This window comes from Solea solea, chromosome 21, assembly GCF_958295425.1.
Source record: "Solea solea chromosome 21, fSolSol10.1, whole genome shotgun sequence".
Classification (NCBI taxonomy): Eukaryota; Metazoa; Chordata; class Actinopteri; order Pleuronectiformes; family Soleidae; genus Solea; species Solea solea.
In genome coordinates, this window is record NC_081154.1 from 20,656,459 (window position 1) to 20,679,985 (window position 23,527).

At 39.7% G+C, this 23,527-nt stretch overlaps 2 protein-coding genes across 3 annotated transcripts in view; one reads left to right on the top strand and one right to left on the bottom strand.

Annotated features, from left to right (window-relative positions):
- Positions 1 to 794: 794 nt before the first annotated feature.
- Positions 795 to 4,570, bottom strand: aldoab (aldolase a, fructose-bisphosphate, b). The gene is made up of 7 exons (XM_058621748.1): positions 4,461 to 4,570; positions 3,412 to 3,530; positions 2,715 to 2,981; positions 2,477 to 2,637; positions 1,719 to 1,977; positions 1,366 to 1,565; positions 795 to 1,245 (listed from the first exon to the last, which is right to left on the bottom strand). Exons 2-7 carry the CDS (start codon positions 3,521 to 3,523, stop codon positions 1,153 to 1,155), a joined length of 1,092 nt encoding a protein of 363 aa, XP_058477731.1. The 5' UTR covers positions 3,524 to 3,530; positions 4,461 to 4,570; the 3' UTR covers positions 795 to 1,152.
- Positions 4,571 to 11,745: 7,175 nt separating this feature from the next.
- The window catches only part of LOC131448893 (integrin alpha-M-like), a 29,067-nt gene continuing 17,285 nt past the window's right edge, over positions 11,746 to 23,527 (top strand). Inside the window, exons 1-13 of one of the 2 annotated variants that reach the window (XM_058621687.1) lie at positions 11,746 to 11,864; positions 14,061 to 14,163; positions 14,247 to 14,344; positions 14,438 to 14,508; positions 18,296 to 18,410; positions 19,070 to 19,197; positions 19,319 to 19,351; positions 19,427 to 19,464; positions 20,072 to 20,222; positions 20,653 to 20,803; positions 21,502 to 21,575; positions 22,157 to 22,280; positions 23,306 to 23,439. In XM_058621687.1, the coding sequence (XP_058477670.1) occupies positions 11,834 to 11,864; positions 14,061 to 14,163; positions 14,247 to 14,344; positions 14,438 to 14,508; positions 18,296 to 18,410; positions 19,070 to 19,197; positions 19,319 to 19,351; positions 19,427 to 19,464; positions 20,072 to 20,222; positions 20,653 to 20,803; positions 21,502 to 21,575; positions 22,157 to 22,280; positions 23,306 to 23,439 (1,251 nt within the window). In that variant the 5' untranslated portion in view covers positions 11,746 to 11,833. Of the gene's footprint in view, positions 11,865 to 14,060; positions 14,164 to 14,246; positions 14,345 to 14,437; positions 14,509 to 18,295; positions 18,411 to 19,069; positions 19,198 to 19,318; positions 19,465 to 20,071; positions 20,223 to 20,652; positions 20,804 to 21,501; positions 21,576 to 22,156; positions 22,281 to 23,305; positions 23,440 to 23,527 lie in introns of both variants that reach the window. The other variant, XM_058621685.1, reaches the window with a different exon arrangement.

Below are 23,527 nucleotides of genomic sequence, written 5' to 3' on the forward strand. Positions count from 1 at the left end.
CTTGGTGAGTACCTTGAGATCCTGATTGATAGTATTCTTCTTCTAATTTCTTTATTTTTGTTTCTAGTGATTTTGTCTTCTTATACGTTTCCTTAGCTTTAGAGCTAGTGATATTAATTATTTGTCCTCTAATAAATGCCTTAAATGCTTCCCATCTGATACTTCCTGAGGTCTCTGTTGTATTTGTTTCAAAATAGAATTTAATCTGTTCGTCAAGAAAGGTAACAAAGCCTGTATCCGCAAGCCATTTCGTTTTAAATCTCCATTTAGGACGATCACAAGTCAATTTGGGATCACAGTAGATTAAAGAGTTTGGGGCATGGTCTGACAGGAGTATTGCATCATAGGAAACCTTCTTAATTTTACATTTTAGTATTGCTGAAATCAGGAAGAAGTCTATACGGGAATATGACTGATGTGTTGGGCGCTGCTTTTTGATGGATCTGAGGACATCACAAAAACTGAGCAGGAAATCGTTTACATTGTGTCTGTGTCCAGCAGCGGAGAATTTACCTCGGACTTTATTGGACTGATTGAATTGGGTACCACTGAGCCACTCCAACCCCTTTTGAGCTCTCCTCCCCGTCTAGTATTTTTTGTCAGTTTTTTCAGTGGACATTTCCCTCTCATGTCGATCCGGCGCCTGCGTTTATACACTGCCTGCCTTGTTTTTTCCTGTTTAAAATAAGGCTGTTACTTACCACCGTGTTTGTTACAGCTGTAGGATTTTAAGTGTAAATTGATGCATACAAATTTCACAATAAGGAAAAATTGAAGGGGACTGAGGCAGGATGTTAGGGTAAATGCTTTATTCCATGGTACTAAAGTGTACAGTGCACTTGATGGAATTAGTCCAAGGAAAGAGTAATATACATTGTGTAAAAACAGCGTTGGAATCTTCACCCCAAAAAAGGTACTTAAAAATAAATGGTGAGGGAATGGAGGCAGAACATTTTCCAGAGTTTCCAAGCACACCAACAAACCAAAAGAAAGATTTGTCTTTTCTTCATCATCTTTTGCTTTCTACTGCGACGCTTTTAAAGTATGATTGTCCAATATACAGAGAGACAGTTTCAGAGAACGCATGACCTGCTCTGTGCTGATGTAATAATGGTGGGAAGAAGGTGGAGAGGGAAACTTGAGTGTCCATGCTCAATAAGCGTGGTTTTCAACAAACAGTGACTCTCCACCGGCAGCACTTCCTCCAGCGGACACAAATTTACCCTGGCAGGCCAGGCTGTTTGCCTGTAAGTACCAAGAGAGGGACAGTATTATTGGATGAACGGTCCAATATTAAAGGCTGATGCTAACAATCTATATAATGAGCTATTTTATTTTGACATTTTTATTGATATTCATACATACCAAAGCTCTCTTGATGAACTCGTCCTGGCATGCCTTTCCATTCTCCTTCTTGCCACACCAGGCTTTGAGGGCAGAGGCCTGCAGAGCACGGCCGTATGAGAAGGTCAGGGCCCAGGGTCTGTGAAGAGGGCACTGGTTCATGGCGTTCAGGTTGATGGAGGCGTCCTCCTCACTCTGGCCACCAGACAGGAAGGTGATGCCTGTGCAGGACGATGAGAGTTAAGTAATGCACTTCACTGAGAGATCATCCTGGAGACCATTCAGTAAAGCACTTTAATATTGTCATAAATTTGCATGTGTAGTTTTAAGTTGCATGCAAGTAAATGGAAGAATGTTTTCTGCATCCAGGTTACCAGGGACGGCAGGGGGAACGGTGCGGCGCAGGGCAGTGACTGTTGCCATAGCGATCTCCTGGTTGCTGTACTTGTGTGAGCAGGAGTGTCCAGCGGTAACCATGTTGGGCTTGAGCAGGGTGCCCTCCAGGTAAACATGGTGGTCAGACAAGGCCTTGTAGACGGCAGCCAGGACCTTCTCAGTCACATACTGGCAGCGCTTCAGGTCGTGGTCGCCATCAGGAAGAATCTCAGGCTCAACAATGGGCACGATGCCATGCTGAGGAAGGCAGGGACATCAGTTAGTCATTGTATCATAAAAACAAGAAGGTTCTCCCACAGTTGTGATGGAATGTGGACCATAGATAGTATATGAATGGACATTAAGTCTATGAGGTAGGATGGAAGCAGCAGTTAGCATTTTCCTGAGTTAATTGTCGCAATCACTAGTTTTATGTATTTTTTCATAGAGCATGATCTTTTGCAAAGTTTTATAAATTGTCCAATAGTTGTCTCGTAGCAGATGACTCAAAAATGGACAATCCACATGACATCCCAAACTATGTCCATGTTTTGTATATGGTCTACTTATGTAGCGTTTCTTTGCGTGGCCCTCTCATTTGCCTGTATTGCTAGCACACAGACAACTGTGGAGGGATACCATGATGCACATGAAACCTTTTCTTGCATAGTAGTCTTCTAACATGCCTATCTTTATTAATAAAAAAATCACAAGATAGACACTTCTTTGATGTGGTTTAGTAGCATATGTAGCTTACCATCTGGCAGATGCTAGCATAGCGAGCCAGGACGTTAGCATTCTCAATGATGGCCAGACGTGAGGGAGTGGTGGGCGTGATCTTCAGCACACAGCGCCACTTGGCAAAGTCGGCACCGTCCTTCTTGTACTGGGCGCAGCGCTCATACAGACCATCGAGACCTGTGAAGGACGGGGAAGGTAAGCTCGACACAGAGGCAAAAAATCGGATGCATCTGTTTACATCTGTTTGTTCTCACCCTGGGTGGTTGTCTCGCCATTGGTTCCGGCCAAGGGAACGACACCTTTGTCAACCTTGATGCCCACCACCATGCCCCTGTCTTTGAGGTGCTGGGGGAAGACTTTGCCACCGTCAGTCTTCTGGTACATGGTCTCATGGAAGAGAATAACACCACCGATGCAGGGGGCGACGCGGTCGTCAGCGGTGAAGAGGAGCTGGCGGTACAACCTCCTGTTCTCCTCTGTGTTCTCAGCATTGATGCTCTGGAAGCGCTTGGCCACGCTGCCTGGAGGAAGCAGATGTCACCAGAGGAGCATTTAAATTAGGGCGACGCTAAACACACTTTCAAATGGCATTACTTCAGTTGTCCCTTCTAAAACACTACAGCATTGTTTCATACACAACAGAATCTCTCCATCTCTGACAATCTGCAGATACTAGGACGAGTTTTTATCTGCATTGATTTTCTTATTGTTTTTATGACTCTTTCCTTGAACAGTTTTCCCTGCAAGCATTCCACTGATGGTACATGTATGCAGATATGGTACATGTATGCAGAGGTGGTACATGTATGCAGAGGTGGTACATGTATGCAGAGATGGTACATGTATGCAGAGGTGGTACATGTATGCATTTGCATTATAATACTATTAACCTCAGGTATACATCTGGTTGTGATAAAACCACCAAAATGAAATTTCCTTAAAAGTCTTTACCGGTGGACTCGTCTGCGGCGAGGATTCCTTTGCCGGGAGCAACAATCCTATGAGCGATATCACTGAGCTCCTTCTTCTGCTCAGGAGTGAGGAAGGGATATGCGTGAGGCATCCTGACTCTGCATTTAAAAAGAGGAATTGACTTAATGAGGAAACATTACACATGTGACACTGCTTTATAAGTAACCATGTTTAACACTGTATTTCTGTTGTTTTGGATTGAAGGTGCCCCGCCCCCTCCCTCCTGCCCTTGTTTAACAGATCTGCAGCTGTTGCAGCTTTAACCAGTGACAGTGACAAGAGGCACACAATGTGTCGCCACACGAGGGATCCAGAGTCAGAGGTGTGTCCACTCTTCTCCTCTGCTCTGTTCTATTTTCTATCCTCTTATCCCTGACCTTTGGGATCCTTCCCTGTTCCTCTATCACTCCCCCCTCCCTTCCCCGCCATGTTTCAACCTAATAATAGGCCAGGATAAATATACACAGGCTCCACACTGCATGGGGCATAAAAGCACCATTTCTGATTAAGAAAATGTGTGATGTAAATGTGAGTTGTGCTGCTTCACACCCTGCACCCTGCAAACAGGAAGCTTAGTAACGCGCACGACGCGGGTATATTTAGAAATATGACCTGAAAAATAATCAGTCACTGCTGACTGCAATGCAATGGAAATGTTTCATCACACACACACATTTGCAGCAGTTAGTGAGATGTGTGACAACCCTATATATGACATTGAAGCTGTGTCTTAATGTTGAGGCAGGTCAGCAGACTTTTGATTAAAGCCATGGAAAATAACTGTGTCAGTTTTAAATGACATTACTAAAGGTCGAAGGTCACAGTGATAGAATAGAATAGAATTGTACAGTTTTGGTGGTTGGTATAGTTACATAACAGTCAACAACAGCATTAACAGCATTGATTATTGTTGAAAATGTCTGTTTGATGTAAGTAAAACAATAAATATGACATGCACGTCATGCGCTGAGAGAACACAATTGTTTCACAAGTTGCACAACAAACAAATACTGCATTTGGCTCTTTACCTTTAGTTTAGGAGGACAGCTGAGAGAAGAGAGAGAACGGGAGAGACTCTGGCCTTCGTCTGCGACACCGCTGCAGCCGGCTGGCCCTTGAATTTATCCTCCCATTGTGACCCCTCACATTTCAGCTGCCCGGCTATAAAAAGAACAGGAACGCAACCAGAGCTGGCCTGTGACATTCAGAGGGACTGGAGCTGGAGGAGCCTGGGAGTGGACACTCACTCAAAGGGCAAAGAGTGTTTCAGTGAGCGCTGGACAAAGAGACCGAGGAACGACGTGCGATGATGTTTTATCAACTTATTCTGCAAAAAGGTGGAAGGGAAGAAAGAGAATCCACAGAAATCCTTTTAAAAAGGATGTTTAAACACTCACCTAATATAATCTATACATGCTGAAGTCTACGAGACAGCCTTGTGTTGGTGGTGTTTAAAACTCATCCTTCAGATTCACCTGAGGAACAAAAACTTGCCAAAAGAGGCAGCAGTAGACCAGCAGATCCTGCATGAGTCCTCATGAGCTAAAAACACACATTTCCTCTCTAGACGTTGGTGCAAGAAGTGAGGGATGATGTAGAAACTTCAGTTTGCTTAATGTGTGTGATTTTATGTGGTGAGCCTTTTGTTAAGTTGCTCAAACTCTGTTTTTCCTGGTGTCTCCATGGGCAGCCATGATTTCACGGAGAACTGCATATCGATGCAACCCTGCACAGCCATGTTTAAGGCCTTTTACAGCTTTATGCTGTAGGGAATACATGCAGACTTCATATATTATTTATATATAAGTAAATAAATGATGTATTTAATTTAATACACTTTCCAGAGGGCGTTTGAAAGAGTATAAGTTTCTCAATCTCTCTCTCATGCACGTACACAGACACAGTGGAGCATGGGACAACATTGCCAACCTGCCCTTAGAAATCCAATCCAGACATAGCAACATGGTGCACTAATTCTTGACCTTTCCTTGACCTTTTACTGTTGCCTTTGGTTTGCAGTGAAGGTTCAAAGTGTGCTCAGCAAAGGTCAAAGTCGCACATTGTGACGTTGCTTCATATGTTTCAAATTTCTCAGTCAGATGGGTGAAGACATTTAGGTTTTGTGAAATAAGGCACCTGCAGTGGTGATGGTCACAGTGACTGTGTGTGTGTGTGTGTGTGTGTGTGTGTGTGTGGCTGCTGCTCATAGTTAATCGTCTGTGAGCAGCGGTGGTGAAGCAGGCTCACTTCCTGTTCAGGGGCTGAGTGACTCAACATGCAGAGTTGTGACAAGAAGATTAAGAAAAAAAAGAAAAAGCTGTGTCACTGTGTTTAATAATCGGACTTACTTCTGCTTTCTGAATTTTTTATTTCACACCCTTATGTAACAATATTAGGAACAAACATACCATGTAAAGTCTGTGGTTTTAAAACTCTCAGGGGTGGAAATCTGCTACCTCGCTGCTGTGATGGGCCTCTTTTTCCACAAAAGGAAGTAAAACCAAAAGGAGAAATGTTTTAGTTTTGGACTTGTCTGAACATACGGGTCGTGATGAAGTGGCAACCACGCAGTCATCACATCACCCATAAGATGCTCAATGGTTTGTGTTTATAGCGCTGTGCCGACAGCGTGTGAATAAACAAAACTTTATTTAAAAAACAAAAATGACAAAATGCAGTAAAATATAAGAAAATGCAGTAAAATATAAGAAAATACAGTCAAATACAGTCAAATGTAACAAAATACAGTCAAATACAGTCAAATGTAACAAAATACAGTCAAATGTAACAAAATGCAGTACAAATATAATAAAATACAGTAAAAAAATAATAAAATACAGCCAAATATAACACAATGCAGTAAAATATAATAAAATACAATACAATATAATAAAATACATTCAAATATAAGAAAATACAGTCAAATATAAGAAAATACAGTAAAATATAAGAAAATACAGTCAAATACAGTCAAATGTAACAAAATACAGTCAAATACAGTCAAATGTAACAAAATACAGTCAAATGTAACAAAATGCAGTACAAATATAATAAAATACAATAAAATATAATAAAATACAGTAAAAAATAATCAAATACAGTCAAATATAATAAAATACAGTAAAAAAATAATAAAATACAGCCAAATATAACACAATGCAGTAAAATATAATAAAATACAATACAATATAATAAAATACATTCAAATATAATAAAATACAGTCAAATATAAGAAAATACAGTAAAATATAATCAAATATAACAAAATGCAGTAAAATATAAGAAAATACAGTCAAATACAGTCAAATATAATAAAATATGACAAAATGCAGTAAAATATAATAAAATACAGTAAAAATATAAGAAAATACAGTAAAATATAAGAAAATACAGTCAAATACAGTCAAATGTAACAAAATACAGTCAAATACAGTCAAATGTAACAAAATACAGTCAAATGTAACAAAATGCAGTACAAATATAATAAAATACAATAAAATATAATAAAATACAGTAAAAAATAATCAAATACAGTCAAATATAATAAAATACAGTAAAAAAATAATAAAATACAGCCAAATATAACACAATGCAGTAAAATATAATAAAATACAATACAATATAATAAAATACATTCAAATATAATAAAATACAGTCAAATATAAGAAAATACAGTAAAATATAATCAAATATAACAAAATGCAGTAAAATATAAGAAAATACAGTCAAATACAGTCAAATATAATAAAATATGACAAAATGCAGTAAAATATAATAAAATACAGTAAAAATATAAGAAAATACAGTAAAATATAATAAAATATAACACAATGCAGTAAAATATAATAAAATACAATACAATATAATAAAATACATTAAAATATAATAAAATACAGTAAAATATAAGAAAATACAGTAAAATATAATCAAATATAACAAAATGCAGTAAAATATAATACAATACAATAAAATATAATAAAATACATTAAAATATAATAAAATACAGTCAAATATAAGAAAATACAGTAAAATATAATAAAATACAATAAAATATTATAAAATACAGTAAAATACAATAAAATATAATAAAATACAGTAAAATATAATAAAAGACAATAAAATATAATAAAATACAGTAAAATATAATAAAAGACAATACAATTTGCCATTGTAGACTTATAGAAGTGGGTCATGGTTGGTTGACTGACCCGGAATTCGAGTCGCAGGAAGTAGAGTCGCTGGTGGCACTTGCTGATTATAAGACTGGTGTTGAGCTCCCATGATAGGGATTGATGGGTGGAGGTGACCCTCTCAACTGCTTCTCCATTGATGGAGAGAGGGAGGAGGGGAGTGGTCTCCTTTCTGTAATCAACAACCAGCTCTTTAGTTTTAGAAATGTTAAGGCTGAGGTTGTTGTTCTCACACCACCTTCCTAGCTCCTCTACTTCACTGCAGTAAACAGTTTCGATGTTATTAGCGTCCTACCACAGATGTGTCATCTGCAAACTTAAATAACAATACAGAGTCAGAGTGTGAACGACAGAGGAGGTGATGAATGTTTACCACCTGTTTTCTGTCACATAGAAAGCTATAGAACCATTTGCATAGACATGAGTTGACCCCCAGTTCCTGTAAAGTGTGTAGCAATTTCACAGGGATGATGGTGTTGAATGCAGAACTAAAATCCTCTGGATTCCAGGTGTTGGAGGATGGGGTGCACACAGAGGGACACTGCATCACACTGCATCCTCCACACTTCTGTTGGCTCTGTAGGCAACTTGGTAAAGATCAAGAGTGATGCTCCACAGATGTTTGCACACCAGTAATAACTGAAGTAAAGGCAACAGGCCTATAGTCATGTTGTCTGGTATGATCACAGCTGAGTTAAAAATGGAAGGGAGAGCAGGGAGCGTCACACCGTCAGGCCCTGCTGCCTTCCTGGTGTTGAGCTGGCGAAGCAGGGTTCTGACGTCGTGTTCTGAGACAGTGGGTGTAGAGTCAGTTCTGTGCTTAAAGACGGGGACTCAAACAAAGTCATTGAGCCTCCCAGGGAGGGAGGGATCGATCGCTGTCTACAACACGGTGCTTAGTTCTATAGCCTGTGATGGATTACTTTGTAGGAAAGGGAACTTGGCTTGTAACTGGAAGGTCGCCAGTTCAAGTCCCCCCCAGGTCAAAGGGTTAAATGCAGAGATATAATTTCCCTAAAGGGATTAACAAAGTATAAGATTTAGATTTAGGAAGCTTCAGCTTTGACCACAGCTCCGGAAATTCGTATTTCAGCAATTTGTATTGAACCATGTCACCATGTTTAAATGCATCATGCTTCTTCCTACATAGTAACGTCACTTCTTTCTGTTATTATAAACAGGAATACACACACTCTCACAGAAATGAATATAGGATGTCACAGTGTCAGCGTACGTGTTGATATCGTCCATCAACCCAGAAACAGTCGTGGAAAGTTTCTGCGGCTTGTGAAGACCATTTGACAGGTGGTTTAGGTCAGATTCTGACTGCAGTGTATAAGAGTGTCATGGTTTGGTTTGTCTGCCTCTTGTTGTGTTGTCTTCCTGTTTTATTTTGTGAGCACTGACCCCTGTCTCTGTTTCAGGTTCCCGTTTGCCCCGCCCCCTTCTCGTCTGATTGTTGCTGCGCACCTGCATGTACTTACTCCCTAATCTCTGTGTCTCGTCTTGTCGCCAGTTTATTTGTAGCCTTGTCTCGCGTTCCAGCACTCTTGTCCCACGTACCTAGTCTCAGTTCTTGTCTTCCCGTGCTTGGACCCTTACCTGCCTGATTATTACGACCTCGTCTCTTGCCTTGTGATTCTGTTACCTCTGCCTGTTTGGACTGAGCTCCTGTCAACTGACTTGGACTGATTAAACGTTTTTGGAATTTGCCTGAACCTCGAGTCTCTGCATATTTGTGTCCTATCTCTGGTTTCCACGACCTCGTTCCTGACCAAGAGAGGGCTGCTGTCCTCTCACTGGGAACATAATCTAAACAAAATAATAAATACATTAAATAAATAAATTAAATAAATAATAATAAGAATAACATAATCTAAACAGAATAATAAATACATTAAATAAATTAAATAAATAATAATAAGAATAACATAATCTAAACAAAATAATAAATACATTAAATAAATTAAATAAATAAGAATAACAATAACATAATCGAAACAAAATAATAAATACATTAAATAAATTAAATAAATAAGAATAAGAATAAGAATAACATAATCTAAACAAAATAATAAATACATTAAATAAATAATGATAAGAATAACATAATCTAAACAAAATAATAAATACATTAAATACATTAAATAAATAATAATAAGAATAACATAATCTAAACAAAATAATAAATACATTAAATAAATTAAATAAATAAGAATAACAATAACATAATCTAAACAAAATAATAAATACATTAAATAAATTAATAAATAATAATAAGAATAACATAATCGGAAACAAAAAAAAGACGAGCTGTCAGTCAGTCAGTCATCATCTACCGCTTTATCCTCCACCAGAGGGTCGCGGGGGGTGCTGTGCCAATCTCAGCTACATCGGGCGATAGGCGGGGTACACCCTGGACAGTTCGCCAGTCCATCGCAGGGCCACATACAGAGACAGACAAACAACCATTCACTCTCACACTCACTCCTATGGTCAATTTAGAGTGTCCAATTTACCTATCCCCACATTGCATGTTTTTGGACTGTGGGAGGAAGCTGGAGAACCCGGAGAGAACCCACGCACACACGGGGAGAACATGCAAACTCCATGCAGAAAGGCCCTTGTTCCAACCGGGGCTCGAACCCGGGTCTTCTCGCTGCAAGGCGAGAGTGCTAACCACTACACCACCGTGTGGCCCAAAAGACGAGCTGGAACTCCTTAAAATGAACTCAAGTGAATGTTTACTGATGTTACATATCAAGTTAGTTTGTAGTAGAAATTTTTAAAGAATAATGCAAAATATCCATAGAAAGAAGTGAATTCATTGGTTTAACAACATTCTGCTTATGAAACAGTTATTTGAGACAATGATGGACCTTTTAAAGAGTAGTGTAGTATATAATAAGGTTTTATAACCTTATTACATTGCAACAGTGAATTTTACATTAGATCCCATAGCCATGACGTGTTTTAGGGGTGAAGGAAGATTATTATGAACCTGAGATATGAGTCAAAACAAATAACAGCTGCTGGATAGAGCTGCACTGATCACACTGATCACAGTGGAATGATACATAGATAGAACTGAACAAATATATTCCAGATGTGAACGACAAATGTACCTTTTGCAAATGTACGGTTAAACAAAAATAAATAGGACCATCATGTGATGATATTCTGGACTCATTTTCGATTGGATCATTACAAAAAACTTTATAATATTTCACTTTAAGAAAGAACTCATTTACAAATAATATTCAAGACACTTTCAAAGAAATTGCCCTCATTCACTTCAGATCTGTGCGGTCACTTCAAACTTAATACTTATTGAATAATAGGTCTAATAATCTAATATCTAACAAAACGATTCATTTCTGCAAAGATTATAATTTTATAAATATGTGTACGATTACATAGCCCTGTAGGTTTTTTAAACTGCACTTTATAACGCGAAGAACAGGCAGCGGCACAACCGAGCCGTGGCAGCTGCTGGTCCTCTCACCTCACGCTGTCACATGATCCAAAGTGTTGAAGCCAAGAAAAACAGATTTACAATGAACCATTTACATTGTATTTATTGTTACACCTCGTGACAAAATAAATTCCCATCTTTCAAAATGTTATGGTATGAATGAATGACTTCTGTGTTTATGTTATAACTACTTCTCTGTTAAGATAAGATAAGATAAGACAGCTTTATTTATCTCACAGTGGAGAGAAAACGGCGTTACAGCAGTTCAACAATAAATAATAAACAAACAAACAATATACAAGTCAGTAATACAAGTAGGAAGGAAATTATTTACATATATATATAAATATACATATGTAATAAGGTGGTAAAAATGTACATTGAGTGTAAACATGGCGTTATGGCGGACCAAAAACCTTCCCATATCCACCCTACAGAGGGAAACTTTTATTTTTGAATATATATTGATCTTTAATTGTAATGAACCCACTTACAAATAAATGAAAACACTACATAAAACACTACACATGCTTCCGGAGTGCAGTGACAGCAGTGATGTGACCATGGAAAACAAAACCCCTCCTACACACCAGTTCCTTTAACTGGCTACTTTTGGGTTTGAGCAAATTTCTACATCTTCCTCTTTCACAGCAGTTGCCCCTCATCCTCTGCTCATGCATTTATACTCAGATACTAAATCATACTTTTAGTCCTTTTCTTCCACAGGGGAAACACAATGGACTGGACAATAATAGTTTTCCTGTCAGGTAAGAACTCTTTGTTTTCTGCTTTAAGTCAGTTAATACATCATTTACATTTCTGATGGTGTTTATTAGAATTTATCATCATATTTATAGGGTAAATACCCCCATTCATTATCTTAATAACAACACTAGCAGCATTTATCATCACATGAACATGTGCTTATTCACTTAAAAGTGTGTGATAAACATTATATGTAAATAAACCTCATTTACTGTATGTGTGCTACATGAGAGGTCACAGTGTTGTAGTGTTTGCTCCTCACAGATAAAAACACACACGCAAAAAACTGTTAGTCTGATGCAACCGATGCAGCTGAAGCAAGACTGAAACCACAAGCAGGCAGTTTTAGAGCTTCATGCTAACACAACACAACTATGTGCTTCGTTTTTCCAAAGTAAAGTAAGTCAAACATAAACATTCTGAGAGTGTCTGTAAGTAAACACGACGTCCTGTTATGTTGCTGAACACACTGTGTTTCCATATAGAGCACCGTTATTTTCACACACAAACAAAACAGCCTTTCTCCTTTTAAATATGAAATCATAGCCCATGCACTGCGACATGACCATGTAATGTATTTGAAACAATTATTATACTTATATAAAAATAACATACATCCCCAGGTATATATTTTCAAAGCAGTTATTTGTATGTTTGATATAAATATGTACATACATTAACTCTTAACATTCTAATGAGGTCACTGAGTGTAAAATAAAAATATAAAAATCATTAAAAACTTGTGGCTGTACATATTTATGAATTATTTGCAATATAAGTAATGAAAAGGTTATTTTCTTCTTTCGAGTTGAGACTTCACAATTCTCTGTTGCATACTGGTGACCGTGACCATGACAGTAACACAGTTCACACCCCAGTACGTGTGCTGTCAACTGTGTTACTGTCATCTCTAAAGTCACTGAAAGTAACACATGCAGTGGAGAACAAGTCACACAAATCTAGCTGCAGGTATCTCAGGTTTTTTTTAGAAAAGACTAGATGAAGAAGACAAACATATTACATTACAGTACATTACATTACATGTCATTTAGCAGACGCTTTTATCCAAAGTGACTTACAATAAGTGCATTTAAACATTTGGGTACAAATAAGAGCTAGAAGTAAGTAAGAGCTTCAAGTAAACCAAACTATGAAGTGCTAGTCATAAGTGCGATGTATACGTTTTTTTTTTTTTTTTTTTTGTTTTTGTTTTTTTGTTCGTTGTCTGAGTCGAGGTAGAGTCAGAAGAAATGTGTTTTTAGTCGGCGGCGGAAGATGTGGAGGCTTTCTGCTGTCCGGATGTCGATGGGGAGTTCGTTCCACCATTTGGGAGCTAGGACAGTGAACAGTCTCGAGTTCTGCGAATGCCTCTGCGATCCTCTCAGTGAGGGGGCAGCGAGCCGGTTTGCCGATGCAGAGTGAAGTGGGCGGTCTGGGGTGTAGGTTTTGATCATGTCCTGGATGTAGGCTGGACCGGATCCGTTTGTAGCATGGAACACAAGCACTAGAGTCTTGAAGCGGATGCGAGCAGCTACAGGAAGCCAGTGAAGGGAGCGGAGGAGAGGTGTAGTGTGGGAGAATACATATACTTGAGGATTTTATCATATCTGAAATGGAATTGAAAAATAAAATAAAACAACATTTATAGTTCTATCCACAATAAGGATGAGTTGTGAGATTTCAGCAGCAGCAGCAGCAGCAGGGAGGTGGAAACTGGAGAGAGACTGACAAATTCAGAGGTGAAGGAGTCGAACTTAAGTGCTGATGGATTTAGTTTGAACTAAAACAACAGTTCTTTTTTGAAATATATGAGACATATTTAAATAGATCTGCTTTTTAGTTGATTAAGGGTAAAAACGACAGTTAGGTCTCAAGGGTCAGGAACAATTGTGATTCACAACTTTGAACTGTGGAGGGCGATGTTTAGTCTACTCTTTAGAGCTCACTGGCTCCTGGTCGACTGCTGCCTTCTTCATTAACTTCAGTTTCTTGTCTACCAGCAAGATAAAGTAGCAAAAAAGTGAATACAATCAAATAAAAATATATTGTAGAATTTATTTGCTGAACATTTTGGCAGCCATGTTTTCAGCAACAGTGAGCATCTGTGTTTCCTGTTCAGTACAATCAGTGTATAAAACCTGAATTATCATTATCTTGCTTTAAATCGCTTCACAATATTGTCTTTTGTCATTTGTAAGTGTTAAAAACAGGACTTTGTTTCAATATTGATCCCGTGGCCTGGAAGTCATGGAGTCATGCCGCTGCAGAGTTTGGCTACAAGGTGGTGCAAAGACGGTCGGAGTAAGTCAGATGTCATGTTTTCATGTCAGAGGGGAGAAAAGTCAGGTCAAAGTTCACGTCTGTTCCTGGTTTTAATTCCTCAGCTTGCTCGTCAGTGCTCCGCTTGCACAGTACTCACCATTTGGAAGAGGGCAAATATACAGGTGCTCACCTGCTTCCTTTCAAAAGCTGCAGATTCAAGGTAGGAGACTATTCATCTTGAATGTCTTGACTGGAATATCTGGAAAAACACACGTTTCAAATGTATTTTCTTTACATTCATGTTTTTATTCAGTGCCAGAATATGCAGTCAACATGTCCCTTGGTTTGACAATGACGAGTGACCCTGACACACAATCAACTCTGGTGAGTTATTAAACACATCTGAGCTTACTGATGAAGGCAGAAGTTCATCAACTTCTGCTTCCCAATGGACTTTAGTGCACAGAATTAACAGTTCACTATTAACACAACTTCACTTTTTCTGTTGAAAAAGGAACATGAAGTTTCAAAAGCGTCTGTTTTATGTGTTAATTCTATATGATTGAGTCATTACAACTAGTAAATAAATGGGTAAGTACAGGGAAGCTCCTGCTGAAATACTCAAAATACCTGCACTATTGACCACTATTACTGTGCACGGGCTCTAACTCTAACCTCACTCCTTCTGTGGGCTCTAACTCTAACCTCGCTCCTTCTGCGGGCTCTAACTCTAACCTCACTCCTTCTGTGGGCTCTAACTCTAACCTCACTCCTTCTGTGGGCTCTAACCCTAACCTCGCTCCTTCTGCGGGCTCTAACTCTAACCTCACTCCTTCTGTGGGCTCTAACTCTAACCTCGCTCCTTCTGCGGGCTCTAACCCTAACCTCACTCCTTCTGTGGGCTCTAACTCTAACCTCGCTCCTTCTGCGGGCTCTAACCCTAACCTCACTCCTGTGGGCTCTAACTCTAACCTCGCTCCTTCTGCGGGCTCTAACCCTAACCTCACTCCTTCTGTGGGCTCTAACTCTAACCTCGCTCCTTCTGCGGGCTCTAACCCTAACCTCACTCCTGTGGGCTCTAACTCTAACCTCGCTCCTTCTGCGGGCTCTAACCCTAACCTCACTCCTTCTGTGGGCTCTAACCCTAACCTCACTCCTTCTGTGGGCCCTAACTCTAACCTCACTCCTTCTGTGGGCTCTAACTCTAACCTCACTCTTTCTGTGGGCTCTAACTCTAACCTCACTCCTTCTGTGGGCTCTAACTCTAACCTCACTCCTTCTGTGGGCTCTAACTCTAACCTCACTCCTTCTGTGGGCTCTAACTCTAACCTCACTCCTTCTGTGGGCTCTAACCCTAACCTCACTCCTTCTGTGGGCTCTAACTCTAACCTCACTCCTTCTGTGGGCTCTAACTCTAACCCTAACCCTAACCTCACTCTTTCTGTGGGCTCTAACCCTAACCTCACTCCTTCTGTGGGCTCTAACTCTAACCTCACTCCTTCTGTGGGCTCTAACTCTAACCTCACTCCTTCTGTGGGCTCTAACCCAAACCTCACTCCTTCTGTGGGCTCTAACTCTAACCTCACTCCTTCTGTGGGCTCTAACTCTAACCTCACTCCTTCTGTGGGCTCTAACTCTAACCTCACTCTTTCTGTGGGCTCTAACTCTAACCTCACTCCTTCTGTGGGCTCTAACTCTAACCTCACTCCTTATGTGGGCTCTAACTCTAACCTCACTCCTTCTGTGGGCTCTAACTCTAACCTCACTCTTTCTGTGGGCTCTAACCCTAACCTCACTCCTTCTGTGGGCTCTAACTCTAACCTCACTCCTTCTGTGGGCTCTAACTCTAACCTCACTCTTTCTGTGGGCTCTAACTCTAACCTCACTCCTTCTGTGGGCTCTAACTCTAACCTCACTCCTTCTGTGGGCTCTAACCCTAACCTCACTCCTTCTGTGGGCTCTAACTCTAACCTCACTCCTTCTGTGGGCTCTAACCCTAACCTCACTCCTTCTGTGGGCTCTAACTCTAACCTCACTCCTTCTGTGGGCTCTAACTCTAACCTCACTCCTTCTGTGGGCTCTAACTCTAACCTCACTCTTTTTGTGGGCTCTAACCCTAACCTCACTCCTTCTGTGGGCTCTAACTCTAACCTCACTCCCTCTGTGGGCTCTAACTCTAACCTCACTCCTTCTGTGGGCTCTAACCCTAACCTCACTCCCTCTGTGGGCTCTAACTCTAACCTCACTCCTTCTGTGGGCTCTAACTCTAACCTCACTCCTTCTGTGGGCCCTAACTCTAACCTCACTCCTTCTGTGGGCTCTAACTCTAACCTCACTCCTTCTGTGGGCCCTAACTCTAACCTCACTCCTTCTGTGGGCTCTAACTCTAACCTCACTCTTTCTGTGGGCCCTAACTCTAACCTCACTCCTTCTGTGGGCTCTAACCTCACTCTCCCTCTGGACTGATGACCTGTCCAGAGTGTATTGAAACAATTAAACTAAACCTAAAGAAAACAGAGCAACAAAAATCCCAATAAAATATTGTCCCCCTAGTAACCCGAGGGTCATGACGAAGGAAAGATTGGGGTATGATCCGCTATAGCAGGGGTCGGCAACCTTTGTGACATGGAGTACCAGTTTGAAATGTCATCATCTAGTGTGCCTTTATCAACAATAACACTTAGTTATTATTATTATTGTTATTATTATTATAATTATTATTATTTTAATAATAACAACAATAATAATAATAATAATATGTCCATCAAAGCTGTCAGGCTTGATCAAGAAGAGAACATTGGTCCGTACCTTTTTAAAATCCACATCGCATACATGTAGCGCTGTGAAGCCCCAGCTCACACATGTACGTGGTTATTTCAGCGGTGCTGATGTTGAGCTGGGAAGACAGCTCTTTCAGGTGTTAGTGGAGGTGAAAATGTCACCTGAGAACACTGCCAGCTTTACGACAAAAGCCGTCCATGTCTCAAACATGTCCAAAACAGTTTGTTCTGCACCTTGCAGTCTGAGATTGAGCCCGTTCAGGTGTCCGATAATGTCCACCACAAACAGAAGTTTCACAATCCACTTCTCGTCCTCCAGTTCTTGAAATGTTTGGCCCTTTTCAGCCAGAAAGGACTTGATTGCATAAAAACAGCTGACAAATGGCTCCAGAACTCACTGCTGAGTGGAGAGGTGTGTCCAGCTCCTCCAGCAGGGACACAAACTGCCGGCTGCTTCACTATGAAGTTAATAATCTTCGAAACCGTGGCCACGGGGTTTCTGTCTCTGTCCTTATCAAAGTGGTCCCAGTGAAGGAGTGAATCAGGAATGTTCTTTGCCAGATTCGGCCCCACATTGACAAAGAATTCATTAAATCTTTCTGCTATGATTTCCATGTTATTTTCCTTCGTGTTATTATCCTTGAAGTAGAGAGGGTAGCTAGGTTTTGTGTTGTTGTTTTTGATCACATCGTTTAGATAGGTGGTCACTTATGTCATTTATCAGTAGTCCTCTTGTTATGCCTGTCCCTATAATATTTGTGAAAATATTATCAATTAGGGTAGCACTATGTGTTGTGAACCTGCTTGGACGTGTAATGAGGGGTTGTAAGCCCATCGTATACATCATATTAGTGAAGTCATCAATCATCGTATTTTGTTTTGGGTTGAGTAAGTCAATATTCACATCACCACAGATAAAAACCCTCTTTTGGTTAGTCCCAGAGAACGTCCTTCCCACACATTCATTGAAATCTTCTATTCTTGAGTCTGGTGCTAAATGACATATTTATAAGCTAGTTATGTGTTTTAATTACAGTTTTAGATTTACTTCTCTGTTTTTGATGTTCATAGGTTGATTTAGCATCAAAAATCTGTGGTTAGTGTGAAGTAAAAAAACAAGCATTTTTACTGTTGTTGTTTCCCCACTTAGACGCGACCAGACCAGACTCTCATTGGCCCCCAGGTCATTTGAGTCGGACACGCCTGCTCTACAGTATTACATGTGCATACATAAACTATTTTTTAAATATTTTGTAATATAGTTTATATTTGACAAATGATCTATTATATTTCAAACGTGTATTTTGTATTTGGTTTATGACCTTTTAATGTAAGTAAAGCGTCTTTGAGCAGCATCCATTAAAATGAGCATGTCATCTGTTCATGAGCAGGTATGTGGACCAACCATCCCAAAGGACTGCACAAGTATCACCATGTACAATGGCGCATGCATTAAGATAGAACGCTCTAATGGTGTTGGACCCCTTGTGCCTCCTTCTCCTCGAGGTTGGTGTGATGTTGTCTTCATCCCACTGCACACACTTTGATACAGACACACATCATTTGAGCCCTGGGTTAAACAAAAATGAGCAACTAAACTAATTGATGAGTTCTTGCTGGCTTCATAGCAACAATACCACCAACAACATCTTCACAAATGAAGGATTAGTCAAGGGTTTTTTTGTGGTTAACTGTGCTTGCCCCTTCACCTAGACACCAAAATAATAAATCATATGTCTATGATATCATAAGTCAGCCTTTCTGACTGGACACTGAAGTTTGTTTTGCTTTGTAAATTGCTCTCCAACAGCAAATTCCATAGAGAAAATCAAATGACATCACAAAGGTATTTAGTCATTTAGTTATTTTGTGGATTTGGTGTTTGGAATTCCTCCTTCAAATTAACCAAAGTGACACAAACTTGATCAAATTTCCCTGCAAGATTAAAATGCTGTTTTCCTCAATGGAATTTGACGTGTGAGGGAGGGCAGTTCACAACCTTTGGGTTTTTGTTGTAAAAGGCTGTCTAATGCTCAGATAATGCTGCAAATATTATGATATTGTTGACTGAATTCTTCTTAGGAACTGGCCTTTTGGGGCTGAGAGTGAGGCTTTCTAAACTGGAGTTGGGAATTGTTCTCATCTGTGGATCTTGTCTTTGACAGACTGCCGAACACAAGCTGATATTGCTTTTCTCCTTGACGGCTCAGGCAGCGTATCTTCGGGTGATTTTATAAAAATGAAGCAGTTTGTGAAAAACTTGGTTCGCCCATTTGTGGGAAAAGATGCACAGGTGAAGGACCATGTCATTGTTGACAGAATGCATTCATCTTTTGTTCAGTGTTTAAAGTCAATAATTGTTTCCATAACTGCTAAATAATTGCTCTATTTTTCTGATTCTCTTTTTTTCACAGTTTGCTGTTGCACAGTTCTCATTTGAACCCCAGGTCCACTTTTACTTCAACAATTTTTTCTCATCTGGTAATTGGGAGACGAGAATTGATAATATTCTTCAACTACAGGGAGGAACTTACACAGCTAAAGCCATCAAATATGTGGTGTAAGTGCTAATGTGATGCTACCAGGGATGTCTGGCTATTATCATTAATGAATGTGTGTGACATATTTCGTCTGGCCGATGGGACATAAAACCCCAGTGAAAAGGCAGACACTACCTTGCCGTACTATAGGGGGCGCATGTGAGCCCAACAGGCACAGAGCAAAAATGCTTTCTCTCCGCTCTCTCGTCATCATTTTTGTAAATAATGCTGACGAGATATGAACCATAACCAGCAGTCAGTGTGCATACTGCCAAATGAATAGTGAATAAACTACTTTTTGGGGTTCTTCATTTGTAAACGTGACTCTGAATGAGTGACAGTGAACGTTGTTCCCCTGCCTGGATAGAACTCTGGAGTCAGATAATATCATGGTGCTTCACTATAGTTCATTTGTGGTTTTGTATAGTGAAGCAAAGTGTATCTCAAATTAGAGTGAATTATTTATATGAAATATTTGTGTTTTACTTTTGTGGCAACATTTTATAACTTTGATTCTGCAAGAGAGCTGACAACATTCTGTTCACTGCACATCTTATATTATTAAAAAAAATGAAACACAATTCCTTGTCAAATGTAATGATATGATACTTTTTCTTGGTTTGACAGCAACAACATTTTCACATCAGAACATGGTTCCAGATCAAATGTGAAGAGGATCTTGATTGTCATTACTGATGGAGCATCTAATGACCGTGGCAGCCTGAAATCTGCAGCATCCTCAGCTGAGAAGGAAAAGATTGTTCGATTTGCTATAGGGGTATGTGGTTTAGTCAATGTATTGTTTTTGTTTGTTTTATCTCGTAACCCTCTCTGATTTCTCGGTATTTTAATTACTTTTATATGATCACAATAACCATGACTACAGGTTGTGAAAGATGCAGGGAGTATGTGGGGAAAGTGGATGAGTTTAAATACCTGGGGTCAAACATCAATGGACAGTGAAGAAGAGAAGTGAGGAAGAGAGTGCAGGCAGGGTGAAGTGGGTGAAGACGAGTGTCAAGGCAGACGTGTGACACAAGTAAAGTATACAAAAGTGTGTAGTCTCATGTCAGGATGGGAAGAAGCCACACTGCGACTCCAAGAGTGGGACATGACGTGACTTTGACTTTTATTGACATCATTTCACTTCTTAAATATGTTCTTTTAACCCAGACAATGTAATAAATAAATGTTCTCAACATCTCTAGGTGGGGGACGCATTCAGTGATGCTGGTGCAAAAAAGGAACTGCAAACCATTGCATCTAATCCTGCCCAAAACCACGTCTTTCAAGTGGGGAGCTTTGATGCACTTGAAGAAATAAGGAAAAATTTAGAGGACCAAATTTTTGCTATAGAAGGTACAGATGTAAACGTGAAATAGCTCATACATGTGTTGTGTATCTAAAAGGTAAAGAATGAATCATTTCATAATGTTTATAACAGTTTCAAATGCTGAACAGGAAGTTCTTACAGTTCTGTGCTTCAGTCTTGGGCCACCATTAGATTTATTGCTTAAGAAATGCTATAATGACCATACATATGATTATTTATTTAGTGTGACCTGACCCTGAAGTGGAACCTTCATTTATGTCACTGGTGTGAAAATAATCTATGACACCAGGTTTGAGCACCACACACACATATTGCACAAGTTCAACTCACTGGCAGTTTGCTTTTTATGGTAAATGTATTCATGTAGCCCTTTTCTAGTCTTGATGACTACTCAAAGCTGCTTTACACTGCAGTTTTGCCATTCACTCATTCACTCAATAGAGGAGGTGGAGCAAGACATGCTGTCCTGAGCGTCACACACAGGTGAACTCCATCACTCTCTCAGGTCACTCTTATGAGCCTGTTTCACACCTTAACAACCTGAAACTGTGAATGATATACACTGTTTCCCATAAATGGGCTGGTTCCCGACATGTATACATACACACACATGTCCCGATGTTTCCTCTGGCAAGTCTACAAACAAAGTGTCAGGACCTTATAGAACCAACAGTGAAATTCAGGTGTTAAGAAAGTTTAATGACCTTTTCTTTTGGTGTTTCAGGATCTCAGACCAGTGGAGACTCGTTGAAATTGGAGATGGCTCAAGAGGGATTCAGTGCTGCTTTTGTGCCTGGGGTAATTCAAATAATCGATCTTATTTACTGGGACACACGGTGGTGTAGTGGTTAGCACTCTCGCCTTGCAGCGAGAAGACCCGGGTTCGAGCCCCGGTTGGAACAAGGGCCTTTCTGCATGGAGTTTGCATGTTCTCCCCGTGTGTGCGTGGGTTCTCTCCGGGTTCTCCGGCTTCCTCCCACAGTCCAAAAACATGCAATGTGGGGATAGGTAAATTGGACACTCCAAATTGACCATAGGAGTGAGTGTGAGAGTGAATGGTTGTTTGTCTCTATCTGTGTGTGGCCCTGCGATGGACTGGCGAACTGTCCAGGGTGTACCCCGCCTATCGCCCGATGTAGCTGAGATTGGCACAGCACCCCCCGCGACCCTCTGGATGAGGATAAAGCGGTAGATGATGACTGACTGATCTAATTTACCAACATTTACATCTCTCCCCTGATGCCTAGTGTTTCTCTGCTCTCCATAACATTGTTAAGGTTTCTGCTTTACTACGTGCAGTGCCTTCAGATAATGTATGTTGTGATTTGGCGCTTTACAAATAAAATTCAATCAAATAGAATTTTCTTTCCGTGTCGCAGGGAATTCAAATGGGTGTTGTTGGCGCCAACGAGTGGAAAGGAGGCTTCCTGCAATACACCAACGTAGGAGAGAGACTGGCATCATATCTGCCCAAATATAATATGGAGCCGGACAGTTATTTGGGTAAGACTGTCACTGCGTGATTATTATATATATATATATATATATATATATATATATATATGTATATATGTATATATGTGTATATATATATATATATATATATATATATATATGCATACATACATATGTATATATATATACATGTGTTTGTATATATATATATATACACATACATATACATGTATGTGTATATGTATATATACATACTAATATATACATATATATATATATATATATATATATACTACAGAAGACAATATTTTGAACCTGCAAATACACTTTATACAGTTACCTGTAACATGTTTTTTTAGTATAATTTGAATTTGCTGAAACATTTAATTGTCAACTTAATCTATACTAATTGTGTTCATTATCTAAACCTAAATACAGAAAATCCTTCATTATTCTGTTGAATCTGCAGGTCATTAAGATACCCAGCGCTCATTAGATGAACACGCTGCATTCATACAGCACAGATGACGTCAGACAGTCTGTCCATCTCTGACACGCTCTGCTGATACTGACACATGTTTTACAGTATGAGTCCATTGTCTGACCTTTTTTTAGGATTCCTAGCAGTGTAGGTAGATGTTGCTGGTGCTGGAGTAACAAGGATTCCACTGAAACTATAGGCATAGTGGAACAGGCAATATATGACATCACACAGCCAAGGTAATGCCCTCTGGCTGTAAGGATTAGATATACTCAGTCTGTCATATGTCATTCAGGCTGATCTATGTGGATTTGAAGTGCACATTGAGCTCGGACCGGCGGAATCCAGCACCGATGCCAGTCATTTATGTTGCATCTTTGGCAGCTAACATGGCGGTTCATAGAAACAGTCACATGACATCCTTTGTCTGGACTGTCCTGTAATTGGTCAATTGTCCAGTGAGGCTACAGATGTAGTTATGAGGCTATGAACACAAGCATTCTCCCTCAGATCACTTCATTTATATTATGTTGAGAGGTTACTATGGAATGAATCAATAATCCTGTCTACTGTCCTGACACTGAAATTCCAGGTTATTCCATGGCAGTTGCTAGAACCCCACAGGGGACACTGACAATTATTGGTGCTCCGAGATATCAGCACAGAGGAGTTGTGTTGGCACTTCAGTCCAATGTCCCTCAAAAGATTGATCCCTTTCCATGGCAGGTGCGTGTCTACTGACAATCTGTGAATAAAATAGTTGTGTTGAATGAAACGCCTGCTTCCTGCACGGTATCATTTCTGTGATGATTGC